General features: G+C 42.7%; 1 protein-coding gene across 1 annotated transcript; it reads left to right on the top strand.

Annotated features, from left to right (window-relative positions):
- Window positions 1–70: 70 nt before the first annotated feature.
- Window positions 71–17539, top strand: LOC139478224 (protein LTV1 homolog). Its single transcript, XM_071260624.1, has 11 exons — window positions 71–159; window positions 886–1020; window positions 1634–1789; window positions 3128–3233; window positions 4296–4446; window positions 5934–6117; window positions 6414–6541; window positions 10539–10660; window positions 12473–12531; window positions 13233–13427; window positions 14306–17539. The coding sequence occupies exons 1-11, from the start codon at window positions 157–159 to the stop codon at window positions 14417–14419; spliced, it is 1353 nt and encodes a 450-aa protein (XP_071116725.1). The 5' UTR covers window positions 71–156; the 3' UTR covers window positions 14420–17539.
- Window positions 17540–17813: the final 274 nt, after the last annotated feature.

Below are 17813 nucleotides of genomic sequence, written 5' to 3'. Positions count from 1 at the left end.
CACATTGGCACTCTTATTTCGTTTTAACTTTGTGTTTTACTTTTAAGTCATCTGTTTGTTGCAACTTCCGGTTGGAAAGCACGTTGCGTTGTTATTCATTACTGAAGTTGGATATGTGCTTAAACTGATTGGATTTGTTGTTAATTTCATGTCCAGATGGTGAGGGTGGACTTATTGTTTAAGCATTACAGACTGTGTATTTCGTTTGACAAAATGGTATATTTTGATACAAATACGATAAATCCAAATACGTGAGTTATTTGCACAGCTGATCACAGAATAGGGCATGTACATATTTCTGAATGAAGAGTTCAGTTGTTCACAGATTCGTTGTCTCCTAGCAATCCTGTTTGTACTTAAACGTGTCTCAGAACATCTAATAAACGTGACACAGAGACAGTTGTTCTGTCGCAGCATTTTGATGAAAATATCTTTCCTATAGGGAATCGTAGGGATGCGTGTACTTTCTGATATTAATATGAATATTGACGTACATATGTGGGTTTTACCCAGCTCATGTTATTGAGTCAACAAAATCAGTTTACTGGGTGCAGTTTATATTAAGCTAATTGGCTGAGGCTTGTGGCTGTGGCTCCATCTTCTCATATATATCTCTCTTCAGGCCACTTCGATCCTTCGGGTTAGTTGTGTTAGGGATAGGGTAAGTTACCCCCAACTCTATCCTTAGCCCTTGGAACCCCTTTCCAACCCTAGCACCCTTTTATGATCTTTAGGGTTAGTTATGCCTCTCCGATCAAAAACCCCTTTAGGCACCTTGTTTTTTATGTAATTTCAGGGACATCCGTACATTATTTATATCAAGTTTAGACTTTATATGACTTGTCTTTGTCAACTATTTTCTCATAAATTTGTCATCTGTTTTAGCCTCACAGAAAGAAGAAGAAGTTTATTGATAAGAAGAATGCACAAACATTCCGCTTAGTTCACAGAAGTCAGAAGGATCCCTTACAGGCCAGCGATGATGTTGGACAACGTGTCCTCCTGCCTGTTGAGGATAAGGTATGAAGGGACCACAATCTCATTAAAATCAGATCATAGTGCTTGTTACCGCAACACAAAGATCTGAGTACAGATCAATTACTGGTCACATCAGACCGACCTTTTGTGAACCGCCGAATGAAATCTCACAAGATTTGAATGTGGTCATAATCATGATCATATTCATAACTTCTTTAGCATGTTTAGCCTTCCAACTTTGTGAGCTTGTATAAAATATCCCCATCTATATTATCAATGGATCTGTAGAAACATGTGAAAGGGAGATATTTTTGGACTGTTTGATTGTCATGGTCTTATTGATCATGTTAATGGGTTTATCATGTTTATTGCTCAATGAACATATGCTTTGAGGAAGACATAGGAGAAAAATACTGCATGACGACCATGTCATCATCATTATATACTATTCCACTTTTGATACGGATATTTGTAATTCTCCATGATACACAAAACTTCTAATATCATGAATATGTCAAGTGTATATTTAAATAGAATGACATGTCTGTTTATCCCTATCAAAAGTTGTGAAGTGTGTGTGCATGGAGTAAGTAGCTGTTGACATGGCAAATATAAATCAGTTCTTTTCAGTATTATATATGATGTTTTGATACAGGAAGCGGAGAAACGTAAGAATACTCAACGTGAGTTTGGTGTGTTCTTTGAAGACGATTATGACTACCTTCAACATCTCAAAGATGTCGATGAAACAGTGGAATTTGAACCTGTGGAAAGTGTCCGTGTTCCCAAGTCTTCGCAAGGAGTTAAACAGGTTTGTTCACCTCACGATTCTATGGAGACATGGTAGAGAGCTTATATTCAGAGCTCCAGATAAGCTTTTGGTGTTGTGGGTATTTTACCCATGCATTTTAAAATCATTGGGTATCAGTAATTCTATCTGCGTATTCAAATTTCTGTTACCCACTAGTTTTTACACATGTGGATATTTAAGTTAAATATTTAAAAACACTATTCATCTAGTCCCTGCAAACTGGTGTTGTGTGGGTTCGAGAGCTTTATAGGACTAAAAATACCACGATACTTCCACACGAAAGTGTGATGGCAAATGATCATGATGTGACTGTCATAGTGGAGTTTGGCAAGGTTGATGGAATGCCCGTTTATAATTTCAAAATAAGTTTTGGTAATCGAATACGCAGGGTTACTTCACAATATTTTGATGATACGCACAAATTATATTTTTGTAGCGTATCTGTAATGTTCGTTGCGTATTTTAATACGCTTGGATTATATTTTACTACGTATTTCTGCATTTCTGATGCGTATTTCACGCAGATACGCAGCTTATCTGGAGCTCTGTATATTGTTTAACAGTTGTGTTGAAAATTATTTCTGAAATTTTATTACAATGGACGATGGATACTAAAGTTTAAGAAATAATTTTCAATATGTAATTTATGTAATTGTTGGGGAAATATTCAGTTGCTGCAATTCACTATTTAGACTTATGCCTCTTAGGTGATTGTGGGTTCAATTCCCGGTTCACTTTGATTATGTTTCTAGGTTTGTCAGCACCATGCCCATTCACCAAAGTGGCAGACATCCAATACCTGCATCACACTTACTTATAAACTTGTCAGCTCTCAAGTTGTGTTATTAACATGGTTAACATGTCCCAATCTGCTGTACAAACATTGATGACTTTTGTCATGGAGATTTACTACCAAAAATGTTCTTAAAGGTAAAGAATATCCTAGCTTTGATGACATACTGTCCTTTCACATCAAACACAATATTATACACCATGGACAGTTGTACACATATGAAACTGCTAAATGATGTTAAAACATTTCTTACAGTATAACATTCAAATCAGTGCATGCATATGCAATGTAACCATGGTAACTGGTGAGAAAGTCTAGACAGGAAGTTTTGTTGTTTCATCTCACACAACATGCACAATGTTCAAGGTGATTTTCGTTTATAAAACATGGATTTACATCGTTTAACATGGTGAAGAATCTAATAATATATGAAAGGATAGACATGTGTCAATCAATAATAATTCAGATATTGTACTTGCTGTTGAGTGTTGTTGATATCGATTTAAATATGTCGTATGTTTATTATCCGTATCCTCATCTTTAAGTCTGACGCGACAGCAAGGGATCCTATACTGAAGCTACCGTCAACTGTCTTTGCCTCTCAAGTAGAGACGGAGGTCGGCCTCCTCAACAAGGCAGCTCCTGTCTCAGGTGATCCTAACCTTACATTGTCTACCGGGGTACATCAAGGTGTCCATGGGGACCCAGGGAACGATAGGTCCCGAGTATGCCATGCAGCAGTAGAAACTTACATTTTTAGTCCACTAGTCCTTATAATGTCAACATATAGCAAACCCCTTAAAAGTGGCTAATTTCTGCTCATCCTTACGATACTTTAACAACTAGGCAGTTTGGCAAGGACTACAGGACTAGTGCGAATTTCTAACGCTGCCATGCATGTATAAGAGCTGACTGAAGACAAACATGGGGCGGTCGGGTAGCCTCATGGTTAAAGCGTTCGCTCATCACGCCGAAGACCCGGGTACGATTCCCGACATGGGTACAATGTGTGAAGCCCATTTCTGGTGTCCCCGCCGTGATATTGCTAAAAGCGGCGTAAAATCAAACTCACTCACTCACTGAAGACAAACGTGGTCTCGCTCGGTCAAAGGATTACTTCCCTTCCTGTATTGTCATCTTTTGAAGTAATTCATCTTCCAGTATTTGAAGTCATTAATGAGATAAGTTGACCTGTTAAAAGGTCAGTTGATATAAAACAAAAACATTTCTCTAAGTTTTATTTATAGGATAAATGGTTCTAATTGAAATTCGTCCTGTTGCCCAGTTATCAGTCTTGTTCAGTGTCTAGTCATTAATTACACTTCTTATTAAAAATATGAACACTTCTCAGTGGTAGAAACTAACATTTTTAGTCCACTAGTCCTTATAATGATGACATATAGCAAAACCCTTAAAAATGACAAATTCTACTACCTTAACTATTGGGCAGTTTGGCAAGGACTACAGGACGAATGCCAATTTCCAATGCTGCTTCTTTGATATCCTGAATATTCATGTATAGTAGATTACAGATAATGTGTAATGCTGTCTGCGACGTCAGCCACTAGTCCAAAGCATGAGTCTTGTAAAATTTCTTCTGGTCTAGTAAAACACATTATACTGGTCTACAAGCTAGGACTAAACTTTGCTGAAGATTATTCCAAAAGAAAAGTTTTTGGCACAGACTTCTAATATGAAGGTGATTGGTTTCAGGTCCACGATTAGACTGGGATCCAGACATTGTTGCAGGCTTGGATGAAGACTTTGATTTTGATGACCCTGAGAATGTCTTGGATGATGACTTTGTCCTGAAGGCCAATGATGCTGTTGGAGAAGGGGGTCATGGGGAGGGGGAAGGGGAATGGTAAGGAGCATTCATACTCTTTCGTTAATGCAAAACACTATGCTGAGGTCGAATTAATTTTGTATGTAGATCTAATGTCTCCTTAGTTTTGGACGAGAGCCATTATTGTTGTTATGATAATGGTTGGGGTTCTGTGAAATAGGCCTGTCCATGTTGAAGCCCTATGTTTGTATGAATTTGCTGTAGCAGTGTTATAGAATGCTTACTCGCTCAGAGCTCTAGATAACACGAGTATGTGTGTAGAATACGCCATAATATTTTACCATTACGAATCTCCAGAAATGACATCATGACAGAACAATGTTCTGTCGTGAAATAAACCATGCCTCTTTCTTCATCCTGCTGTGCGATTTATTGCATAGCCATCTTATATATGTGTAGAATACGGCAAGAAATTTTACCATTACGCAATTTGAGGTGGTTGCATACAAATATGCACGAGAAACTAAGCATGGGCCTAGTCTTCAAAGGTGTTGCAATTTGCTGTGCAGAGTTGCGTCCCTTAGGCCCCAGGTACCCAAGCTCCTTCCCAGCGCGTGACACCTTCGTTACACTCTCGGTAACATCGGTGCCACCAGTGTGGGCGCGGCCATTACAAGAATCTTGAAATTTGCCCTCCAACCCCATATGTAGTAACGTTTATACTTTTGTTTATGTCTTTGGGAATGCCATCATATTTCAATTTGAAATGGTTAAAGACTGACCATGTTTTCCAGATGAATTTACTTTGTTGTTTTGATAATCAGATTGGTTCGAGACTGCAGACTAACGGAAAATCAACCAACTTCTCCCTTACATTCTTACTATATCAATAACGCGATAGTTTTAATGAAACAGAAATTCAAATTGACAAACGAAGAAAGTAATTTAGCAGCGATAAGTGTATTCGGCGTCACGACAGTCGTCACTTGTTTGTAAACATAACGGTCATTCGGTTGCGAGTCTAACTCCAAGCATGGTTGTAGCCACCTATTCACAGTGGGGAGTTTTGACTGGTGGCAGTGATAGTATAGAGAGCTCCGGGAACGTACTATCGCTGTGAGGAGCTTGCCAGGTACCCCTTGTTCATGTCTCCCGGGACGGTCGGGTAGCCTAGTGGTTAAAGCGTTCGCTCGTCACGCCGAAGACCCGGGTTCGAATCCCAACAAGGGTACATTGTGTGAAGCCCATTTCTGGTGTCCCCGCCGTGATATTGCTGGAATATTGCTAAAAGCGGCGTAAAACAATACTCACTCACTCATTGTTCATGTCTCCCAATTTGCCAACGCCATAATCGTGGTTGTGGCTTTCACCAGAGTGACTGAACTTGCATCACGTTGAGCTTACCTATCTAGCTGACATTCTGTGATATAACTGAGCATGCTGAAATACTGTTTAACAAGTTCAAGGCGGTATTTAACCAAACTCGCTACAAGACACAGTGATATAGCTGAGTGGGGCGTAAAACTATCTCGTTCAACATGTTCATTCACATCCTTGTTTTCCAGGGCTGATGATGAAGACGCAGCATCAGATGCAGCAGATTTCTCTGACGAGGCCATGGACCAGCTTGGCGATGGTGACATGTTTGAGAACGAGGAGACAAAATCCCGTTTCACTCAGTACTCCATGACCTCCTCTGTCATTCGCAGAACGGAGGGGCTTACGCTGCTCGATGATAGATTCGAAAAGGTGGAGTACCCAAGCAGAAGTTGGATTTAAATTAAACCCTTTTTTACGATGCATGATTTGATAGTAATTATCGTTTGATTTTGACATATTATAAGAATGTCTGGTCATGTAAATATTCTTTTTAAGCTGAATCTCATGTACTCTTTTATCATGTTTTTTTGGTAGCCTAGTGATTAAGGCATGTTCTTTTGAAGCGGTTTGAATACTGGCTAAAAGCAGTGTAAAACTATCCCAACTCACTCACTCACTGCTGTGCCAGCCAGTAGATGCTCATGGTGTAAGTCCATCTGTTCCAGCTGTTCGAGGAGTATGATGAGAGCGAGATTGGAGCACTGGACCATGAGGACATCGATGGCCGAGTTGAACCCAGCAGTCAGATACTGGACAGTGTTCTAGATGAGTTTGAGAAGGAGCAGGCTAAAGTGTGAGTAGGCAGACGTGGCCTTGTTAACATGGTGTGTCAAGTGGGGAGGCTAAATGGGAATCAGGGAGACTTGGTCGTATGAACATGGTGTGTCAAGTGGGGAGGCTAAATGGGAGTCAGGGAGACTTGGTCGTATGAACATGGTGTGTCAAGTGGGGAGGCTAATTGGGAGTCAGGGAGACTTGGTCGTATGAACATGGTGTGTCAAGTGGGGAGGCTAATTGGGAGTCAGGGAGACTTGGTCGTATGAACATGGTGTGTCAAGTGGGGAGGCTAATTGGGAGTCAGGGAGACTTGGTCGTATGAACATGGTGTGTCAAGTGGGGAGGCTAAATGGGAGTCAGGGAGACTTGGTTGTATGAACATGGTGTGTCAAGTGGGGAGGCTAAATGGGAGTCAGGGAGACTTGGTCGTATGAACATGGTGTGTCAAGTGGGGAGGCTAAATGGGAATCAGGGAGACTTGGTCGTATGAACATGGTGTGTCAAGTGGGGAGGCCAAATGGGAGTCAGGGAGACTTGGTTGTATGTACATGGTGTGTTACATGGGGAGGCTATATGGGAGTCAGTTAGACTTGGTCGTATGAACATGATGTGTCAAGTGGGGAGGCTAATTGGGAGTCAGGGAGACTTGGTCGTATGTACATGATGTGTCAAGTGGGGAGGCTAAATAGGAGTCAGGGAGACTTGGTCGTATGAACATGGTGTGTCAAGTGGGGAGGCTAAATGGGAATCAGGGAGACTTGGTCGTATGAACATGGTGTGTCAAGTGGGGAGGCTAAATGGGAATCAGGGAGACTTGGTCGTATGAACATGGTGTGTCAAGTGGGGAGGCTAATTGGGAGTCAGGGAGACTTGGTCGTATGAACATGGTGTGTCAAGTGGGGAGGCTAAATGGGAGTCAGGGAGACTTGGTTGTATGTACATGGTGTGTTACATGGGGAGGCTATATGGGAGTCAGTTAGACTTGGTCGTATGAACATGATGTGTCAAGTGGGGAGGCTAATTGGGAGTCAGGGAGACTTGGTCGTATGTACATGATGTGTCAAGTGGGGAGGCTAAATAGGAGTCAGGGAGACTTGGTCGTATGAACATGGTGTGTCAAGTGGGGAGGCTAAATGGGAATCAGGGAGACTTGGTCGTATGAACATGGTGTGTCAAGTGGGGAGGCTAAATGGGAGTCAGGGAGACTTGGTCGTATGAACATGGTGTGTCAAGTGGGGAGGCTAAATGGGAATCAGGGAGACTTGGTCGTATGAACATGATGTGTCAAGTGGGGAGGCTAAATGGGAGTCAGGGAGACTTGGTCGTATGAACATGGTGTGTCAAGTGGGGAGGCTAAATGGGAATCAGGGAGACTTGGTCATATGAACATGGTGTGTCAAGTGGGGAGGCTAAATGGGAATCAGGGAGACTTGGTCGTATGAACATGGTGTGTCAAGTGGGGAGGCTAAATGGGAATCAGGGAGACTTGGTCGTATGAACATGGTGTGTCAAGTGGGGAGGCTAAATTGGTGTGTCAAGTGGGGAGGCTAAATGGGAATCAGGGAGACTTGGTCGTATGAACATGGTGTGTCAAGTGGGGAGGCTAAATGGGAATCAGGGAGACTTGGTCGTATGAACATGGTGTGTCAAGTGGGGAGGCTAAATTGGTGTGTCAAGTGGGGAGGCTAAATGGGAATCAGGGGGACTTGGTTGTATGAACATGGTGTGTCAAGTGGGGAGGCTAAATTGGTGTGTCAAGTGGGGAGGCTAAATGGGAATCAGGGAGACTTGGTCGTATGAACATGGTGTGTCAAGTGGGGAGGCTAAATGGGAATCAGGGAGACTTGGTCGTATGAACATGGTGTGTCAAGTGGGGAGGCTAAATTGGTGTGTCAAGTGGGGAGGCTAAATGGGAATCAGGGGGACTTGGTTGTATGAACATGGTGTGTCAAGTGGGGAGGCTAAATTGGAAACAGGGAAACTTGGTTGTATGAACATGGTGTGTCAAGTGGGGAGGCTAAATTGGTGTGTCAAGTGGGGAGGTTAAATGGGAGTCAGGGAGACTTGGTCATATGAACATGATGTGTCAAGTGGGGAGGCTAATTGGGAGTCAGGGAGACTTGGTCGTATGAACATGGTGTGTCAAGTGGGGAGGCTAAATGGGAGTCATGGAGACTTGGTCGTATGAACATGATGTGTCAAGTGGGGAGGCTAAATGGGAGTCCGGGAGACTTGGTTGTATGAACATGGTGTGTCAAGTGGGGAGGCTAAATGGGAGTCAGGGAGACTTGGTCGTATGAACATGATGTGTCAAGTGGGGAGGCTAATTGGGAGTCAGGGAGACTTGGTCGTATGAACATGGTGTGTCAAGTGGGGAGGCTAAATGGGAATCAGGGAGACTTGGTCGTATGAACATGGTGTGTCAAGTGGGGAGGCTAAATGGGAGTCAGTTAGACTTGGTCGTATGAACATGATGTGTCAAGTGGGGAGGCTAATTGGGAGTCAGGGAGACTTGGTCGTATGAACATGGTGTGTCAAGTGGGGAGGCTAAATGGGAATCAGGGAGACTTGGTTGTATGTACATGGTGTGTCAAGTGGGGAGGCTAATTGGGAGTCAGTTAGACTTGGTCGTATGAACATGATGTGTCAAGTGGGGAGGCTAATTGGGAGTCAGGGAGACTTGGTCGTATGAACATGGTGTCAAGTGGGGAGGCTAAATGGGAGTCAGGGAGACTTGGTCGTATGAACATGATGTGTCAAGTGGGGAGGCTAATTGGGAGTCAGTTAGACTTGGTCGTATGAACATGATGTGTCAAGTGGGGAGGCTAATTGGGAGTCAGTTAGACTTGGTCGTATGAACATGATGTGTCAAGTGGGGAGGCTAATTGGGAGTCAGGGAGACTTGGTCGTATGAACATGGTGTCAAGTGGGGAGGCTAAATGGGAGTCAGGGAGACTTGGTCGTATGAACATGATGTGTCAAGTGGGGAGGCTAATTGGGAGTCAGTTAGACTTGGTCGTATGAACATGATGTGTCAAGTGGGGAGGCTAAATAGGAGTCAGGGAGACTTGGTTGTATGAACATGGTGTGTCAAGTGGGGAGGCTAATGTCTGAATGGGGAGACTTGGTCGTATGAACATGGTGTGTCAAGTGGGGAGGCTAATGTGTGAATGGGGAGACTTGGTCGTATGAACATGGTGTGTCAAGTGGGGAGGCTAAATGGGAGTCAGGGAGACTTGGTCGTATGAACATGGTGTGTCAAGTGGGGAGGCTAATGTGTGAATGGGGAGACTTGGTCGTATGAACATGGTGTGTCAAGTGGGGAGGCTAAATGGGAATCAGGGAGACTTGGTCGTATGAACATGGTGTGTTACATGGGGAGGCTATATGGGAGTCAGTTAGACTTGGTCGTATGAACATGGTGTGTCAAGTGGGGAGGCTAAATGGGAGTCAGGGAGACTTGGTCGTATGAACATGGTGTGTCAAGTGGGGAGGCTAAATGGGAGTCAGGGAGACTTGGTCGTATGAACATGGTGTGTCAAGTGGGGAGGCTAAATGGGAGTCAGGGAGACTTGGTCGTATGAACATGGTGTGTCAAGTGGGGAGGCTAAATGGGAGTCAGGGAGACTTGGTCGTATGAACATGGTGTGTCAAGTGGGGAGGCTAAATGGGAGTCAGGGAGACTTGGTCGTATGAACATGGTGTGTCAAGTGGGGAGGCTAAATGGGAGTCAGGGAGACTTGGTCGTATGAACATGGTGTGTCAAGTGGGGAGGCTAAATGGGAATCAGGGAGGCTTGGACATGTTGTATTGGTTCTGATGCCAGCTTTGGATAAATGTAGAGATTAGAGTATTTGCCTGAAGCAGATATATTCAAGTAAAACCAAGGGCAAAAAATAATAATATTTCACTTCTTCATATTCTTATCTTGCCCAGAATCTCATGTCCAGTAATTAATGTTTTGTTATCATCTTATCATGCTTATTATTAGATTTCTGTTTTTGTTCTTGCAGAAAATTGTCGGATGTAGTTGGGAATAATGTAACTGCTGATTCTGAGAGTGATGATGACACAGAGCTGGTGAAGATGGTCATCGAGGAGCCTGGGGAGAAGTGGGACTGTGAATCTATACTTAGTGAGTCATGCAGACAGAGCTTCATCTTTGTGGGGATGTAGGAGCACCTGCTTCTTTGTGGGGATGTAGGAGCACCTGCTTCTTTATGTAAGATTGTAGAAGCACCTGCTTCTTTTTGCGAGATTCTAGGAGCACCTGCTTCTTTTTGTGGGGATTGTAGAAGCACCTGCTTCTTTATGGGGATTGTAGGAGCACCTGCTTGTTTTTGTGGGGATTGTAGAAGCACCTGCTTCTTTATGGGGATTGTAGGAGCACCTGCTTGTTTTTGTGGGGATTCTAGGAGCACCTGCTTCTTTATGGGGATTGTAGGAGCACCTACTTGTTTTTGTGGGGATTCTAGGAGCACCTGCTTCTTTTTGTGGGGATTGTAGAAGCACCTGCTTCTTTATGGGGATTCTAGGCGCACATACTACTCTCTCTGGTGATTTTAGAAGCTGCTATTGCTCTTTGTGTCGATTGTGCTAGACTTTCGAGCACCTGTGCCCTTTTTGATCAAATGTGCAGATAGGTGCACTTTTCGAGTTACGCAATCATTGGCTGACGTCATGACATTTTTCAAATTACCTCCCCTTGTGACCTAACGTATCCTTGGTAACGTTGTTCTATCAGTCCTGTCAGTCAAGATGGTGTATCCACATCTATTATTGATTTGTGAAATAGTTTCGTTAAGGGAAAAATATGGCAAGCATCCTTGTGCTATAACTATACTGGTTCAGGGAAAACTTTAGTGTACTTTATTGTATCATGAACTTGCACTGTTTCCTTTGTTCTCAACAGTTCAGTAACCACCGATACGCCAGCGAGGGGAGTCATTTAATTATATGAGACCTATACCTCTTATTACTGGTCCATCAAGCATATCCTGTACCACCTGGGGGAGTAGCCAAGTGCTACTCACACGCATGTTGCAAGGCATACCCATGGCCTTTATTATGACAAATGTCAGCAAGAATGGAAAATTTATTTCACTAAATATACCTAAAAATATCTCATGATGCACCAGCCAAGTCATTCAGTAAATGTTACTTACTCTTCACATGGGGGTAGAACAAACTTTATTACCTAATTAGAGAGCATCTTCCCGAGGCAAGAGCGTTAACTGACTATAAAAGTCCTGTTTCCACCCTTGCTCCACTAGGCTGGAATTTGCAGGCTTGATCGTTGCGCCACCAGTGGCTATTGGAGTTATATCTCTTCTATGTCCCTCCTATTGACCAATCAGATTTCACCTCTCATATCACTTGCAACTGCTTCAAACAAAATGGCAGCCCCAGTCAAAACCATTTGATCGATAGTCAAAATCTTTGTTATAATAAAACGGGCCTTACCTCGCGAAATGCATCAAACTACAAGAGCACCTTGATATTAAAATCATGAAAAAGATTTGCATAATATCTGTTGACGCCCAATTGACAGTACACATGATTTGCAAACCCTACAGTCGACCGAAATATGCACATCGAAATCCATGTTGTTTACGAACCAGATGTCAAGTTATTTACCCGATTTTGATTGGTCTATGCAAAGAATCGTTAGTCCAACCAAAATGTAACTCCGAAATTCCAACCTAGTTTGGCAAGTGTGGAACCTGGACCTCTTATAGTCAGTTAACGCCCTTGCCTTGGGAAATATCTCGTGATACACTCTTCAAGTCACTCAATGAATGCTACTTACCCTACACATGGGGGTAGAGAGAACTGTATCAACTAATTAAAGGGGTGCTGCACCTCTATGTCCGGAGACAAGAGTAATGGTCACTCCTATCCTGCAGATGTGTCGTTGTTTGTGAATCTCTATACCTCTTTACTTCAGGCACCTACTCCAATCTCTACAATCATCCCAAGTTGATATCAGAACCAAGAAGTCAAAATGTAAGTAGATGGTTGTTGGCCGTGTTTACACGGCATGATCCATACTGGTAGACTGAAGTCAGTGATACTGATAGACACAGGACAGAAGCATGGATAGGGGATACTCATTAACTGAAGTGGGGAATTTCTGCTAGCATTCTGTTGTAAGCATGGTAACAAAGATTCAAAAGGGTGTAAGGCTAATAATATAATAGTCCTGGTTCTCAGGCACTGCCCGCATCATCATAAAGTTCGCAGCATGTTTCATTTCCATTTTTTTTTAAAAACTGAAAAAATCTTCTTCTCAAGAACAACATGATTTCGCCGAAATTATTGCAAACAAAATTTGGTTACATTTGAGCTTGAACAAAAAACAACAAAAAAAACACTGCCCTCCCTCACAATATTTTCAAAAGCCATTGTCTCAGAACCATTTCTTGTATTTTATTAAGCCTAATTAATCTTTTTTAAGTGAAGTTTGCTATATATGTGTTAACATGAGTAATAATAGGGAAGCAAATAACAAGGCTACAAGAACATGATGAATTTAAATGGTTATACTATTTGAAGCAACAATTCAGATTCTAATACAGAGCATGTTTGGTATTGAAAGTTATGCATTTAACATTTTTGCTAGTGAGGCTCTCAATGAAATAATTCCCCAAAGCCTTTGTCATGAATCTCAGAATTTTGCCACAAGGATGTAGTGATATTGTTTTTAGAATAAGAACATCAAGTTAACCTCCAAGCTGGGGATTCCCCTTGACGGGCTGCAGCAGCCCGGCCTGACGCAGAAGCAGATAGAAAAGGAGATGCACGCCTCGCAGAAGGCCGACCGGGCCAGCACATACAGGCCTCGGGGAGAGACGCCAGATGAAAAGAAGGCTCGGAAAATGGCCATCAAAGATGAGAGGAAGGTCAGTGTACATACATTGCTGGCTGGATAAAGGAGAATCCAGGTGTGCAGAGCTTAGATGTATACCAGTCTAGCTGCTTTAATCTTATATCTGTGCTGCTTTGCCACCCGATCCCGTAAACCGCTTCTTACAACAAGCATGGGTTGCTGCAGATCAATTATAACCAGTATGGTCTCCACTATGGTGAAAGCCAAGAGCCCAAGAATCATAATCAGGGCAGATTAATGATTTGAACCAAGGGGGCCATGACACATCTGAAGGAACAAACTTTGTAAGGCAAATTTCAGCTGATTCGACCAACTGGCTATTTCAGCCTTAACCAGACAGCCTGTGTGGTGTGTGATTGGGTCTTATACAGGCATCCTCATGTAAAAACTTCTTTTCTGGGTGGGGGGGGGGGGGGGCACGGGTGGCCCATTCGTCTTAGGCGCTGTGATTCGCTGTTTTAGAGTTGCATCCCTTAGGCACGACAGAAACCTATGATTGTGGGTTCGAATCCCAGTTTACCCCGATTATTGTTTCTAGGTTTGTCAGTTTGTGGGTTTCACTGAAATGGTAAATGTCTGAGACCTGCATCACTTCGGGCTTTCCTCCCACATTAAGTTGACACGCCGTGATATGACTGGAATAATGTTAAAAGCGGCGTTAGACCCAACTCTCTCTCTCTCACTCACTCACTCACTCACTCACTCACTCACTCACTCACTCAACAGGCTGCTGTGCTATGGCTGAATTTGTGACTTGTCTGGCATTTAACAAACGAAATGCTAGAGGGTTGAATCTTTTTTCATAGGGTGAGATTCTTTTATATAGGTTTTGAAGATAGACTTCAGCATGAGTGTGCTGCTTTGTTAATATTATGGTATGTTTTGCTTCAGGAAAGACGAGAGGAGAAGAAAGCTAACAAGGTGGCCTTTGGTAAGGAGAAGATACGCCAGGATAAGGAACAGCACAACCTGAGACAGAACTTACAGGGCGTGAAGATGCTTTAGCCCTGGTTGGGACGGAGCTCTTGACTCTCTGACTGTACATGACTGTACATAACATATGGTGGGTGAAGAGCCTTTAGCCCTGGTTGGGACGGAGCTCTTGACTCTCTGACTGTACATAACATATAGTGGGTGAAGAGGCTTTAGCCCTGGTTGGAATGTAGCTCTTGACTCTCTGAGTCAGGGGGTGAAGATGCTATGACCCAGGGTGGAATAGAGCACTGGATTCACTGACTCTTGCTACAGACCCAAAAGGGGGTGAAGTTGCTTTAACCAAGGATGGAACAGAGCCCTTGACTCTCTGACCTGTACAGATCCTACAGAATCGTCAGGTGGTGAAGATGCTATGACCCAGGGTGGAACAGAGTACTAGATTCACTGACTCTTGCTACAGAACCCACAGGGGGTGAAGATGCTTTAACCAAGGATGGAACAGTGCTCTTGACTCTCTGACTGTACATAACATTCATGGGGTGCAGATGCTTTAGCCCTGGTTGGAATGTAGCTCTTGACTCTCTGACCGTACAGATCCTACACAATCTTCAGGGGTTGAAGATGCTCTGACCCAGATGGAGCAGAGCTCTGGACTCACTGACACAACAAAACCCTGGTTCCCTGTTGTATAAGGCAGCTGTCATAACCGTCTTGAAGGACAGATCATTGCTAATCATTCAGCACTGCCAGTGTCTGTTAGATTTGAAATTTCTCTTGTGTTGAACAATATTTGACCGTGTAAAAAATGTTCATCAAATTAGATATTTTGAAAGTTCAGACTACATATCGAATTACATTAATAATTTATTTGAAGATATCAATCAATGCTTACCTCTGACAGTACCGATCCTTTCTGTGTCACTACAGGGGCAAGGGTGGCCCAGTCGTCTAAAGCGCCGCGATTCGCTGTGCAGAGTTGCGTCCCTTAGGCACGCCAGAAACCTATAATTGTGGGTTAGAATCCCGGTTCGCCCCAATTATGTTTCTAGGTTTGTCAGCACCACACCTGTGCTCGTGGGTTTCACCGAAGTGGTAAAAGTCTTAGACCTGCATCATTTCGGGCTTTCCTCCCACATTAAGCTGACACGCCATGATATAACTGGAATAATGTTAAAAGCAGCGTTAAACCCAACTCACTCACTCACTCACTCTGTGTCACTCTAGATTGACTAAATTGGTGATGAGATGACAAGGAAGGTTAAGGTCATAAGGGCATGAGTATGTTGAGATGTGTGAGTGGCATGTTAGACTGACCAAACTCTGTCTCCCTGAAAAGAAGTCGATATGAGGATGCCTGCAAAAGACCCAATCACACACCACACAGGCTGTCCGGTTAAGGCTGAAATAGCCAGTTGGTCGAATCTGCTGAAATTTGCCTTACAAAGTTTGTTCCTTCAGATGTGTCATGGCCCCCTTGCCTCAAATCATTAATCTGCCCTGATTATGATTCTTGGGCTCTTGGCCTTCACCAAAGTGGAGACCATACTGGTTATAACTGATCTGCAGCAACCCACGCTTGTTGTAAGAGGCGGTTTACGGGATCAGGTGGACAAGCACGGTGACTTGGTTTCATGTCATCATATCCCAATCGCATAGATCGATGCTCATGATGTCAATCACTGGATTGTCTGGTCCACACTTCGATTATTTACCGACCGCCATAATATAATGCTGAAAGCGGTGTTTAACAACAAACAAACAAACACAAAACTCACCAAAGTTGTATAAATGAAATACTGTTGAAAGGTGTGTTAATCCCAGTATTCACTGACAGTAGTGTAACACCAAGAACACACAGTGCTGTTCTACTTCAAGGAGGGCGGTCGGGTAGCCTAGTGGTTAAAGCGTTCGCACGTCACGCCGAAGACCCGGGTTCGATTCCCGACATGGGTACATTGTGTGAAGCCCAGTTCTGGTGTCCCCTGCCGTGATGTTGCTGGAATATTGCTAAAAGCGGCGTAAAACCATACTCACTCACTCACTCTACTTCAAGGCTTGTTTTCTTTTTCCAGACATTCTGTTTATTGTTGCATATCTGGAGTTTTTAAGACACGTTGCACAAGAGAGATGTTTCATAGTGTTTCTAAGTTTGCACTATTATTTTGGTTGATAGGCAAAATATTGGATTGTTTTATTGAGAATTTTATCATTTAAAAGTTTTAAAAATGTTTTTTTATTTGTCGATGTGTCATTCTATCGAAATAATCGTTAGGGTCAGAAAAACACTCCTGTGTCCTTGTTGTTTATGAGGAAAGTATTTACTGTTAATCTCTTTTTGTTTATTTCGTGTTTGAAACAGAATAACATGAAATAACTCTTTCAGATGTACATAAGTGTTTGCGGTTCTGTCTGAAGTGTATTCAGAGAGAATGTACATAATATCACTGAGGCTGGAATGATTCTCCACATAGTAATACATCACACTGTTAAACTCTACAACATAATAAGCTTTGTTCAGCTTTGTAGGGGCGGTCAGGTAGCCTAGTGATTAAAGCGTTAGCTCGTCACGCCGCAGACCCGGGTTCGATTCCCGACATGGGTACAATGTGTGAAGCCCATTTCTGGTGTCCCTCGCTGTGATATTGCTGGAATAGAGCTTAAAGCAGCGTAAAACCAAACTCACTCACTCAGCTTTGTAAAATGAAGTGAAGTGTGTGCTGCAATCTCATTGGTTTACAAGTATTCAATGCCCAGAAATATGTATCGAATAACCGATAACGCCTGAACATCTGAAAGCATGTAATGTATTTATCATAATATACCAGTTATAAATAAGTTAAGGAACACCCCCAGGTGGAAGGCTATGTGTGGCTATACCCACTAACCATGACAGTTTAACTATAGTTATATGAAATGAAGAAATGGGGTGTTCTTTAATTTTTTTTGAGTGGTATACATGATATATATGTTGTTTTAACATATTGCGTTAAATGTGTTCAATTTAAAAAGTCAGGGTTTATTTTTCGGGTAACTTAATATATTTCTGAACAACTGGTATCCGGATGCAAATAATATGGATATTTGTGACTTTGGTGAGTCGTTCCGCCTGATTATCACCATACACTCCAGAAGTGTGAATACTGTATGTATGACTTGGGTGATACAATGAAATAATGTAGCAGAAATATACTGGACAATATGCTCATAAACCAAGTGTTTTGTTTTGAGGTTTTTGCTCAACAGTCATCACGTGGAGTTGCTATGGTGACGCATGATGCGTGTATACAATTCCAGGTCAGACAGTCTATGTTTTGCTGAAACTTGTTTGCTCATGATTGTAAACCCAAGTTATGTTGGGATAAAAATTGGGTCACATGACTTGAAGGCCACTGGACATACGGAGATTGTCTTGCACCAAGAGCCAAGGTTGTGGTAGGATTTTGTTCGAGCTTTGTAGTTGGTT

This window comes from Haliotis cracherodii, unplaced genomic scaffold (assembly GCF_022045235.1).
Source record: "Haliotis cracherodii isolate W230 unplaced genomic scaffold, xgHalCrac1.p SCAF_4, whole genome shotgun sequence".
NCBI lineage: Eukaryota > Metazoa > Mollusca > Gastropoda > Lepetellida > Haliotidae > Haliotis > Haliotis cracherodii.
Note: the sequence above shows the minus strand (reverse complement) of the source record. Positions and strands in the feature narration are given on the sequence as shown.